At 41.7% G+C, this 13381-nt stretch overlaps 1 protein-coding gene across 2 annotated transcripts in view; it reads left to right on the forward strand.

Moving 5' to 3' along the window:
• Positions 1 to 4325: 4325 nt before the first annotated feature.
• fbxl17 (F-box and leucine-rich repeat protein 17) overlaps positions 4326 to 13381 on the forward strand; it is a 324960-nt gene continuing 315904 nt past the window's right edge. The window contains exons 1-7 of one of the 2 annotated variants that reach the window (XM_020475189.2): positions 4327 to 4529; positions 7927 to 8149; positions 9369 to 9850; positions 10120 to 10467; positions 10672 to 10794; positions 11160 to 11417; positions 11615 to 11746. In XM_020475189.2, coding sequence (XP_020330778.1) covers positions 9389 to 9850; positions 10120 to 10467; positions 10672 to 10794; positions 11160 to 11417; positions 11615 to 11746 — 1323 coding nt within the window. In that variant the 5' untranslated portion in view covers positions 4327 to 4529; positions 7927 to 8149; positions 9369 to 9388. Of the gene's footprint in view, positions 4530 to 7926; positions 8150 to 9368; positions 9851 to 10119; positions 10468 to 10671; positions 10795 to 11159; positions 11418 to 11614; positions 11747 to 13381 lie in introns of both variants that reach the window. The other variant, XM_020475182.2, reaches the window with a different exon arrangement.

A 13381-nucleotide genomic window follows, 5' to 3' on the forward strand; every position in this document is an offset into this window, starting at 1 on the left:
AACACAATATAAAAAAAGTATATATACAGTGTGTGCAGATGAAGTAAGATAATAAGGGAGGTAAGGCAATAAATAGGCCATAGTGGCGAAATAAATACAATTTAGCAATTAAACACTGGAGTGATAGATGTGCAGAAGATGAATGTGCAAGTAGAGATACTGGGGTGCAAAGGAGAAAAACATATATAACAGTATGGGGATGAGGTAGTTGGATGGGCTATGTACAGGTGCAGTGATCTGTGAGCTGCTCTGACAGCTGGTGCTTAAAGTTAGTGAGGGAGATATGAGTCTCCAGCTTCAGTGACTGTAACATCAGTGTTATACCAGACTAGCGTATACACCCCTATGATATATTAGGATAATTGTGTTTCCATAGCCAGGGCTACAGTTTAGAAAAGGCCACAATTTCCCGGATCCTAGGCTACAAACTTTCCCCCCCATGTGTGCAACTTCTGCAAGCATCTCTGCTCTACAGCTCTATGCCAGTAATGCAAAAGATGACAATGCATGCAATTATGGAACGGCTTTTGGGTCTTTGCGTGTCAAAAAAAATAAATGTCAAATAACACAATTTGATGTGCCAAATTAGCTTGTTGACCAATCAGGACCTGGATATGACTGCACATCACGTAATAATTTAACGCGTTCATGCATTTTTTACGTAGTTATTACACATGGATTACACTATCACTCGTATTTCATCTGTCACAACCTTGTTTAACATTATCTAGTCTAAATATGGCATGATTCCACCAATTGTAACCTCTGCATAACTTTCAAATACATACTTTTATTTTGAAGGCAAACCCCAAATTCCACTATTGTGCCTAATCCTTATTGTGGCTAGCTTCACAACAATAAACCTGGTCCGGTCGAGCCTCACTCGCCTGATAAAGCTAGCTGGCTGCTTATAACGGTAGCTTTGGGCAACAGGGTTAAGTAGCTGGCTAGCTATTTATTTTCATGAACTGAAGTTCAATTTCAATAGGCGAACAACAAGTGGCTACCTAGCTAATACTTAAATACAATGATTCCTAAATCGTTGGTAAGAATAATGAAAATGACTGCAGTTTCTACTGGTCATTGCTTTCAGGCTGGTTGTATTGGTGCTAGCTAAAAAAACAAAAACCTTTCTTTTAAAGTATTGGTGCTAGCTAGGTACCAAGCTAAAGCTAGCTACCCCAGAAGTTGCAGTCGAACAAATAATGCAATGCTTTCATTATAACGTTATAACGCAATCTCTGAAGAGAGACGGGCTCTCCTCCATCTTGTGTTACAAACACTTCACGTCTAAACCCAGATTCTTATTTACAATTATGGCCAAACTCCACCCTATGGAACTCACAGTCAGGTGTGATATAGCCTGGATTCGAATCAGGGACTGTCAACTCTTGCACTGAGAGATACAGTGCCTTAGACCGTTGCGCCATTCGGGAGTCCAACATCGCGAAACTTTTTGGAACGCTTGCAAAATAGACCAAACAGACCAGGTCAGGGTCAAGTCAGTGAGAGAAGTGAAACATTCTTCCTTAATTAATTTTCTAAAGGCACAACCTTGATTCGAGCCAATGTCTTAAGTAGTTGAACATGTTATTACTCCAACCTAGTAAAGTACTTAAGTAAAAATACTTTAAAGTAGTGGGGGGTATCTGTACATTACTATTAATATGCTTGACAACTTTTACTTTCACTCCACTACATTCCTAAAGAAAATAATGTACTTTTTACTCAATACATTATCCCTGACACCCAAAAGTACTTATTAGGCTAAGTATATTTAAAACCAAACACTTAGACTTTACTAAATCAGTATTTTGGGTGACTTTCACTTTTACTTCAGTTATTTTCTATTAAGGTATCTTTACTTTTACTCAAGTATGACAACTGGGACCTTTTTCCACCACTGCCCCAACCTCATAAAAGTCACAATCTGAAACGTTTTCATTTTCGTCAAAAAACAACTTAATGTCGAAGCAGTGCCTTTGATTTGACCTGCACACCCACAGTTCGGCGCAAGACGACCATTAGCCATTTTTTGGGGACCCAATTCGAAACTCTCTTTGACCTCCATACAAAAACTCCTTGATCGGTGTGCGAAACAACAAAAAACTCCACCTGCTGGAGGGAAACAGATTTTCAGTCGAGTTGGGCCTCTTCCTCTTTTGTTCCTCCATTCATCGCCCAATGGGATTCCTATATCTTTAACTAATATCTCCAATGGGGCTGAATGTGGAGACACACATATTGTACAGTATGAGGAGGAAATTATAACCATAATAAAGCTTTCCAGATTCACTGATTCACCACTCACCCACTGGAGATGACTGATGCCATTGTCAAAAGCCTCTTGCTTGTTTTACTTTGTAAAACAAGGCTGTTCACTTAATAGGCCTATTTGGAAGTTGATAACAAATTTGGTAGCCAACAAGCAGATTCGTTTTCTCTTTTCAGCAGGAGCCATTTGCTTTCCAATCTGTGTTTTCCTGCGATTGTGTGGTGAATGAAGAAAAATTGAAGTTATTTGTTCTTTTGTTTTTTGATATGGAGTCTCTCCCTACTCAAGTGCAGTTAGGGTATAGTAACTACAGTCTGAGCTTTTATCCCAAGACCAATACAGTGTGATCATTGCAAAGCTTTTGGTCATGTTTCAAGTGTTTGCAGAAGGGAGAAGCTGAGATGTCCAAGTTGTGAAAAAGACAATAGTATGTGTTATAAAAGTGATGAAAATGTGACAGACACGTCTTTCGAATGCCCCACAAGGGTGAAAGAGAATGAGGTGGCCAAAGTCAGGGCTATCCAGTGCATATCATATGCAGCAGCTATTAAAAGGGTTGAGGGTTTGGTGGTGGATAGGCCTTCACTGCAGGCTGCAGAGGTTGCCTTCCACCAGCAGGACCCTGACATTTTAAAGGTGAAGAAGGTGTACTTTGTGGCCTTTATAGCTATGGTGATAAATAGCTCTGCCAAGGTGGAAAGAAGGTCCAGGAAAATAGAAATCATTGTGGAAGCGGCAGAGCAGTTCCTCGGGCTGAAAGATTTCTCGGTGAAGGAGTTACATGAAATATTGTCACAAACTGTACAACCCTCTCAGGCCCTAGAGCCTGAGGAGGGAGCTATAGAGAGTTGAAAGAAGGAAGTAGATTAAGTTTGTTTCCCTATCACACACAGAAGAAGGACAGATGGCTAAATTATAGGCCTACTTCTGGTGTAGTCTTCTGATTTATTTAATTTATTTCTGAACAGACAACAGTACTTCTATAACTTAGGCAAATGTATTTCAATTCATCAGGGGTGCTGCCGCATCTCTAGCACCTTCCCCGCATCTATGATTTTTTAAATTGAACCTTTATTTAACTAGGCAAGTCAGTTAAGAACAAATTCTTATTTGATTACAAGCCAGTTGTGATATAGATCGGGATCAAGCCAGGGTCTGTAGTGACGCCTCTAGCACTGAGATGCAGTTCCTTAGACAGCTGCACCACTCGTGAGCCCTTCTATAAGTGCAACGCTGGAGAGATGGGAGTTGGCTCGTCTATCAGAGCAGAGAATGATCTTAGAAAGTGAATAATGAATGTCATTCTAGTTATGTGAGAGATACAGGCGTGATTCGCTCTCTCACCACAGTAATGGCCATGCATTGGTCTATAGGCTACAATGTTGCGCAAACCATAAACTGGGCAGGCCTAACGCCTCTATGCGCAAAATATTACTCTGCATAATCTGGATATGTGTGCAACAAAAGTTAAACATTCACCTTCTGCTACCATTTATGTCAAGCAGTTTACGCATACAGTTTGATGCATATGTTCGATAAATCCAAAGTATGCACAACACAAAATGCACTCCAACTGCCTCTGCAACGCAATGCTGTAAGGCAAACGCAGCGTTCCATTGGAAATGAATGTATTTCTGGTGTACCAAAAACGCAATAATCCTGTCTGTGTAATCGAGCCGTTACTCGAATCAATTCATAGAATATCAGGCAAGTTTTCACATGACGTTTTTTAGGTGTCAGGAGGATTACAGAGGAGGCAATTTGAATTAACTCTGATTGTTTTTAATCAAATGTTTACATTACAAACGGTGACAATTATTTTTCATGCCAAGAGAGGTATCGAATCCTGGCAAATGGGTTCCGGAACGAAACATTGAGAGGTGCAACGCTCAAATTAAGCACCGATTGCAACTACGTTCCACAATTTTATTTCCAATTGTCATTCGCAACCCCCTTTTATACACAGTACAGTCCAAAGTTGACTACATTACGGATTGGTCACACTGGGCAAAGACTGACATTTGGCTCCACCAATAACAGATTGTAAATCGCGTTTTTGTCGTCTTCCTCTCCCTGCATTTATTTAGTCCGGAAGTGTTTTCTTTGGAGACCAAAACACCATAAAGAATATTTTACCTGAATTGTTGCCAATTTCACATTATTGTGCCCTGAAATTTTAACGCTATACTCGTCCGTGTGTTGCACGCGTGGATTATGAGAGCACCATTCGGAGGGGGGAGCACAGCGTGAACTGGTGAGCAGCAATACAATGTAGCTAGAAGCTAGCTATGCATCCTCAGCTAGTATCCGTGTTGCTAACTAGCTATCTATCTAAAACCCAGCTGATCTAGCCACTGTTTTACCACTAGCTACTATCCCGTAGTTTTACCATGTAGCCTATTGCTGGATATGTATTATTTAACAAGTTATTTTTATTTTCTATAAAGCAATAGTAATAGCTTGCTTGCTATTCTTCCATTTTATACCCCAGGCTAAGTGTTTTACATGACAAGTCAGTTGTAAAGGCAGGCACTGTAATGATACACATTGTTGCAAAAAAGCATAGGAGTCCAAAACCTGCTTGCGCCATGTCAATGGTAATGCAAATAAACTCACAATGGATATAATTGAGTAAGGTATATCGCAATATATATACCAACGATTTAAGGCTGAGGGAAGGTAAAGTTTATTCTGATTAGTTCGTTTACAAGTCTTCCGTGCTACGTTACAATTTAATCTCTGCTCTCGCAAAAGTTGCATTTACAATGTAGCCTCCTAGCTAGTGAAACCAATAGTTGCAGAAATCATCTTACTCACTCACTGTCTATTGGGCAGTATCATCACTGTAGAAACACTAGCTAACTACCTTAAGAATAATCAAATGCGTTGTAGGAAACATTAAGTAGCTGGTTGCCTTAATACACAAACAGCGATATTCTAGAGACCTACACTGCCCACTATTGTCACTGTCTGTGCTTGACCAATAATAGCAGCTGTTAAATGCATATACAGGAAACACTGTTGTGAGTCGAGATGGACCTTACAGTAGCGTTCTATTTAGAGGAACTGACCACCAGCTGCTCCATTATATTTAGGCACAGATAGTATCATAGTTGTGTTTGACCATGACTTGTGATGAAAGACCACACACATATAGAATAGCAGGGGGAAAGATTGTGTTACTGTCACTTTTTGAAGTTCTTGAAATTCATGTAATGGCATATTTTCCTATTATGGTGATATAGTGCAGATGCTATGTTACAGTGTTGGCTTGAATGAGATCTAATGCAGGTCAGTGGAACAGTGGAATGTTTTGGAACTTGACTTGCTGTGATCATAGAGTGGCAGCTTGTCTAGTGCCTTAAGGCTGTCGATTGCTTTATTTAATTTGTAAGGCAAACATTTTGGTTCAGCAGCCTTCGCAAGAGTTTTGGTAACACTTTCGTCACTGCTTTTATACCTATGTGGCACTGTACATTAATTAGCTCACACTAGTAACAACATTTGTAGTAATATGTTGTTACATAGGCTAGTACTTTGTGCATTTTGATTAAGCTAATGGACACACTCTGTGTCCAATAAGTGTTTTAACATGATTGTTCAATGACTACCTCATCTCTGTACCCCACACATACAATTATCTGTAAGGTCCCTCAGTTGAGCAGTGAATTTCAAACACCAATTCAACCACAAAGACAAGGGATATTTTACAGTGCCTCGCAAAGAAGGGCATCTATTGCTAGATGGGTAAAAATAAGACATTGAATATCACTTTGAGCATGGTGAAGTTATGAATTACTCTTTGGTTGGTTTATTAATACACCCAGTCACTACAAAGATACAGGCGTCCTTCGTAACTCATTTGCGGGAGAGGAAGGAAACCGCTCAGGAATTTCACCATGAGGTCAATGTTGATTTTAAAACAGTTATAGAGCTTAACGGCTGTGATAGGAGAAAACTGAGGATGGATCAACAACATTGTAGTTAGTCCACAATACTAACCTAGTGTGAAAAGAAGGAAGCCTGTACAGAATAAAAAATATTAAAAACATGCATCCTGTTTGCAATAAGGCACTAAAGTAATACTGCAAAATGTGGCAAAGCAATTGAACTTTTTGTCCTGAGTAAAAAGTTATGTTTGGGGCAAATACAACACATTACTGAGTACCACTCTCCATATTTTCAAACATAGTGGTGGCTGCATCATGTTATGGGTATGCTTGTAATCGTTAAAGACCGGGTTTTTCAAGATAAAAACAGAAAGAGAATGGTGCTAAGCACATGCAAAATCCTAGAGGAAAACCTGGTTCAGTCTGCTTTCCACCAGACACAGGGAGATGAGTTCACCTTTCAGCAGGACAATAACCTTAAACTCCAGACCAAATCTTCACTGGAGTTGCTTACCAAGAAGAAAGTGAATGTTCCTGAGTAGCCGAGTTACAGTTCTGACTTAAATCTACTTGAAAATATATGGAAAGACCTGAAAATGGTTGTCTAGCAATGATAAACAACTCATTTGACAGCTTGAAAAATTTTGAAAAGAAGAATGGACAGATATAGCACAATCCAGGTGTACAAAGCTCTTAAACGTACCCAGAAAGACTCACCGCTGTAATCGCTGCCAAAGGTGCTTTTACAAAGTATTAACTAATGCGTGTGAATACTTATGTAAATGAGATATATCTGTATTTCATTTTCAGTACATTTGCTAAAATGTCTAAAAACATGTTTTCACTTTGTCATTATGGGGTATTGTGTGTAGATGGGTGTTATTTAATCAATTTTGAAATCAGGCTGTAACACAACAAAATGTGGAATAAGTCAAGGGGTGTGAATACTTTCTGAAGTCTTTATGTGTTGTTTTCTGCATTATTTGGTTAGCTCTTAATCAATGCAAGACATATCTGGCATTTTAACTGTTATGGGCAATTCCATGGCAATGGAATTGCGCTGAGACTCAGATTTTATAATTAATATCTATGCCAAACAAAAACCATTGATTTCATAGATGAACAAACCATACAGCTTTATGCACAATGAGTACTTTAAATAAAATACACTGACAATTTGATAAAAAAACACATTTACTGGAAGGACTGTGCAGGTTTGGTCAAATTAATCAGTAAAATATCCCTCAGTTTGTGACCACCTTTTCCAAAAATGCAGTTAAATATCTGTTACGAATTAAGATTCAAAGATGTCTGCAGAAAGAATGGGGTAACAGAATTTCATCATGGGTCCCTGATCTGTACTACACAGAAATGCATCATTATGGATATGAATGTCATTCTCTTCATGGTGATTTGTCCTAAATAGGTACACAAAGTTAGAAATATGCAATATCCTTTGCATATTTAGGTATTATTCTACACACTTGCTATTATTTTAATGGACTCCGCCACCAAACAAGAACAAATGTGGTTGGACCGGACTAATTCTGAACCAATCACAGACATCTTTGTTTTACAAGTTTTGATATCAAAGTACAGCGCACTAGAGCTCAGTATAGTTCAGTACAGTACATTATAGTGTGCTCAAGCTCTACTGTGTACTGTACTTAACTCTACTCCACTCTATATTACTGTACAGCACAGGACTGTACTGAATTATAATGTACTTTTCTTAACTGTACTGTACTTTGTTGTCCAAAGTTGTGAAACCTAGACCTGACCAGACCAAATCTAAACCAATCATGGACGTCTAGATGTTTGGGCCAAATGAAGGCCTGTCCAGATATCTCTGCACGTTGAAATCAAGACAAGGGCAGACTGACCAAATTTCAACTACTTTTCAACGTCCATGGACGTCCGGTGTCGGTCGGTGTTCGGTGGGTGAGGATGCCGGTTACAGTAAATGGAAAGACGGGGCTCATGGGTAGGTGTCAATACGAGCTGGGAGAGGAGACGTTAATTGAAGAGAGAGAGAGAGAGAGGGGGACGGGTTGTCCAAACTTTTGAAGTTCTTGCTTTGACCACCAGATGACCAAAAGGTAAATACAAGTTATGAACTGAACATAACATGACAGTGGAAGGGAGGACAGTACCAGGAGACCCTATGAGCTGAACATAATAGTATGCCAGTGGAAGGGAGGACAGTAGCAGGAAACCCTATGAGCTGAACATAACAGTATGCCAGTGGAAGGGAGGACCGTAACAGGAGACCCTATGAGCTGAACATAACAGTATGCCAGTGGAAGGGAGGACAGTACCAGGAGACCCTATGAGCTGAACATAACATTATGCCAGTGGAAGGGAGGACAGTAACAGGAGACCCTATGAGCTGAACATAACAGTATGCCAGTGGAAGGGAGGACCGTAGCAGGAGACCCTATGAGCTGAACATAACAGTATGCCAGTGGAAGGGAGGACAGTAGCAGGAGACCCTATGAGCTGAACATAACAGTATGCCTGTGGAAGGGGGGACAGTAGCAGGAGACCCAACTGTGGTTTGTGACTACTATTATTTCCCATTGTAGCCAATTCAATTGCAGAAAGTGATTTCTGATTTGGTAACAGAATTTCAAGGTTGAATCACTTAATAATTCATAAAGAAAATTAAAATCAGTAAAAACATAACTAATTGATAGATCTACCAATACCTGTGCACTTACCTGTGCACTTTCATTATCCTCCCTCCTGATGAGGGAGAGAAATGTGAAAATATCTTAGATAAGTGGGTTTTTAGCAATGGAATTTCAAGACATAAGGCAATGTTTCTTAAACTTACAGAAGGCATAAAAAAATCTAAACTAAATATATACTATATTATTAGCTGGCAGGGGTCTTCACTTCAAAATTATTGTGTTTTGATGTATTTCCAATAACTTTAAAGACTTTTTCTGGTAGATATTTTTTAAGAACCACTTTCCATCTATTTGACAAGAAAACAAACTATTTGCTTAATTCCGAATTTCTAGGATGGAATATGTTTGAAACATGTCTATATGCCTTAATTTCTCGAAACATAGACTCTTAGCTTTCATTTTTATTTGACATGCTCCTATGAACTTCACATTGGTGCTCATGGGTCAATTTACATGGAAATGACATGTGTAATTCTATTATTTGATGTCCTTCTTTCTTCCCTTACCCAGAGTCTCCGTGAGTCATCTATATGGGCCATCTTCTCTCGAAAAATGGTTACCGCCTGAACAAGAGGACACGCAAGCTGCACCACAGGAAGAAGAAGAAGAGGAACTGCTTCCTGCAGGGGCCCTGCATGCTCTGCTTCATCGTCCACGGCAACAGTGGGGGCCTCGACGACGACGACAGCGACCAATTGGAGACCGGGGTCAACGGCGGAGGCAGAGGACGTTGTCACAGCAACGCAGGTGGTACCGGAATCGGAAGCACCTCAAAGCTCGCTGGGCGGTACGCTGCTCTCACTTCCCCTGAGGACTGTGCCAAGTTCCTGCTGTCGCCAAGGGAACTAGCCATCTGGGAGGGCCAAGGGAGGAGTCTACTGTCGGCCGTGCCGGCTAAGCTGATTCCACCGCCAGCGCTGTTCCGGAGTGCAGGGATTCCAGTGCCCATAGCTGTTTCTGTGCCTGGTAGTGCCAGTGACTACGCTGAGATGGTGAGAAACTAGAAAGGGTTTATTCCTAGTGCTGCTGAGTTAATTGTTTAATTCATGTCATTGATTGGCCAGAGTCCACTCACTTGATGTCCCAGGTTTGAATCAGTCCCTGATTTCAGAAGGGAAGGATGAAAATCAACAGACACTATCTGAACCGTTTGCTCCCCTACCGTACACTTCCTGGTATCTCTTCTGATGTCATCTCTGTCGAATCCCTTTCCATGTGGTTCTCTGTGATCTGTGTCTGATCCTTGTTTCTTTCCTCCAAGGTGTGTAAGAGGAAGTGTGCGGAGGTGCAGAGGTGCACACCCTGTAAGCAGCCGCGATGTGCCTTCCCTGTCCCTGAGGGAGGTGTGGAGGATGGAGGAGGAAGTGGGGATGCCTCCTCTAACTCCGGGACTGGCCACTGCCACCTCTGCCCCCTGCCCTCATCCTCTTCCTCCTCATCCTCGTCTGTCGAGGGCTGCTGTGGGATGGCTCTCCATGGTGATCCGCTGCCCCAGACTTCTGACTCCTCCCCCTGCTGTCCGCATCACCATGACGACTGCCAGGGGAGAGGCAGTGACGTGATTGACACATCCAGCATCAACCGCCTCCCCTCCTCCATCCTGCTTAAGGTCAGAGGTCACCACTAGAGTGCAGTTCATTTGGGAGGCCTGATTGGATGCTTTCAAAGGCTTTTATTCTAACTGAAGCTAACGGAAATGGGCTGGATGTAGCCTGGGTACCGGTCTGTTTAGCTCCACTGCTTGTACTCTTGTGTTATTGCCAAACAACAGGCTGGATACACAACCTGTTAATGTGTTTTCTGTTCCTCTCAGGTGTTCTCCCACCTGTCGGTGAAAGAGCGCTGTCTGTGTGCCTCGCTGGTCTGTAAGTACTGGAGGGACCTCTGCTTAGACTTCCAGTTCTGGAAGCAAATTGACCTCAGTGGCCTACAACAAGTGAGTACAACATTTGAGACATTTTATAGTAACATTTTAATTTAAAATATAAACGCAACATGCAACAATTTCAAAGATTTGACCGAGTTACAGTTCATATAAGGAAATCAGTCAATTGAAATTCATTCATTAGGCCCTAATCTATGGATTTCACGTGACTGGGCAGAGGTGCAGCCATGAGTGAGCCTGGTAAGGCATTGGCCTACCCACTGTGGACTCAAGCCCACGAAAGGGCTTTATTACAGACAGAATATGGAACATTTCAGGGATATTTGATTTAATCTCATGAAAAATGGGACCAACACTTTACATGTTGTGTGTATGTATTTTTTGTATTGTTCATTGTTCACCCACACCCCCCTCAGGTAAATGATGACCTCCTGGTGAAGATAGCGTCTCGGAGGCAGAATGTGACGGAGTTAAACATCTCTGACTGTCGTGGCGTGCAGGACCACGGTGTGTGTTCCCTGGCGGCCCACTGCCCGGGCCTTCAGAGGTACACAGCTTACCGCTGTAAACAGCTGAGTGACCTGTCCCTCAGCTCCCTGGCCTTACACTGTCCTCTGCTGGCCAAGGTCCATGTTGGAAACCAGGACAAACTGACAGACGACGCACTCAAAAAGGTGCTTCTTCTCTCTCTCTCTCCTTCATCTCCCCTCTCTCTCCATCTGTCCTCCCCTTTTCTCCCTTCTCTCTCTCTCTACTTAATCCATCAATCTGATGCATTAACACTTTGTACAATGCATTTATAACATGGTTATCAGGCAGACAGAGTGCGTCGTCTATAACCCTTCTCTCCCCCTCTCTCTTGTGTCCCTAGTTAGGAGAACACAGTTCAGAGTTGAAGGACATCCACCTGGGCCAGTGCTACAGTATTACTGATGAGGGGATGGTGGCTCTGTCCAAGGGATGTCCCAAGCTGCAGAGAATCTACATGCAGGAGAACAAACTGGTGAGTACCCTACCCAGTTCTTAGACTACAACACAATGTTCCCATTGACACCTGTTGGACTGCAAAACAAGGTAAGAGGGCCCGCCCTGTCTCTGTAGTGTTAGGGGAAACGCTGCCTACATGTTTGATTTTAAATCTAGGGAGGGGACAGGGAGGGGGAGGGTGGATCACACACACACTGTCTGTCTGGGGCCCTGAAGGCTACTAGAGGACCGTTGAGTGGCGTCTCTGTGATGTGTAATGTGAAACAGCCTAGGTGGGTGATGTGTGTGTGTTGGATAGAGGGGTTGTGGTGTATTTTTTTGCTGTTGGCATCGGAGGATCGTGATCCATCTGTTTCAAATGAAAGGCGAAAGGCAAATCCCAAATTCCAAGTCAAATCTGTTGAAAACATGCTAAGAGGCTTAGGCTGAAGGAGAGGACTGCGTGCATTTTTGGTTGTGTAGGTTTGATTTCTCGAAGTATGCTTGTTGTGTGTCTGCTGGTGGTGTCTGCGATCCCTGACAGTGCCTTCCCTTCACCACTAGAGGTCAGTGGTACTTCACTATTGAGCGTGGCCAGCCAAGGTTGCCGTAGCTAGATAAAGTGTGCTCTTTTTAATAACAAAGCCACAGAGGCTGGCTAGAATCCTCTACATTTGTCACTTCCATGAAAAGCTTCTCTGGATTTGTATGCATTGAGATGTGCAAAGGAGTTCTGTTTCCAAGTGTATTGAATAGCATTATATCATAATCCGCCCTCTTTATTCTCGAGCCTAATGGCTTGGTCTTCTTTTCCTCAAAATATTTCTCTCTCCTCTGAGTGATTATGGTCCTGATGAATTAGTCCACTTAAAGTTATTAACAATGGCTCAGTCTGTTAAAATGCCGTTCATCATCTGAATAGTTATGAAAATAGCGATTATAGCGAGGTGAGCGATTCATTTAGGTGCTAATGATATTTCAACGCGGCAGTATCAGTTTCAGACAGTCATTTTTCAGACGTGAGATTGCGTGAAGTTTTTCTGGCTTCCTCTTCATAACATGCCGTCGGAAAAATGGGTGGTGAATATTTTTAGGAGTTGTTATGTCTAGCCGCTCTCATTGCTTTGGCCTGATATTGTCATTAAGTTTGCCTGGTATTAAGTACAGGAACACTTTCCACCCTCTCTCCTCTCCGTAGAGGATTCTCATTCTCTCACAGCGTTGCCTGCTAGAGTTTCTCTCCCCAACTGTTTTGAGGAATCAAATGCAATAGCTCGATAAGTAATTCCCTTTTCTAATTGGACATTTTGGACCAGATTAAAGAATTGATTGTATCTCTGTAAGAAGGGAAAGTGGGCAACATTGTGATTTGTTTACAGTTGTCTTGTAGGCCTAAGGAGTAATCTCTATATCTCGGGATTCGAATTTGGCTGCTGGTTTTCATGTTTTCTCCTGTGTTTAGTTCGAAAACATAAATTAACTATTTTACATTTACAGACTTTTAGTGTGAGACTGAGGATAAACATATTTTGACTAAGACTATATGTGCCCTACGGAATCTAGTTTATGAAGTGTTTTGATGAGTGGATTTAGTTGACTGAGTAAAAACAAGTCTTGTTTCCTAGTGGAATATTTCTTATCTGCTGTGTGTAGCAGTGTAGGCCTCTCTCTA

Source organism: Oncorhynchus kisutch, linkage group LG3, assembly GCF_002021735.2.
Source record: "Oncorhynchus kisutch isolate 150728-3 linkage group LG3, Okis_V2, whole genome shotgun sequence".
NCBI lineage: Eukaryota > Metazoa > Chordata > Actinopteri > Salmoniformes > Salmonidae > Oncorhynchus > Oncorhynchus kisutch.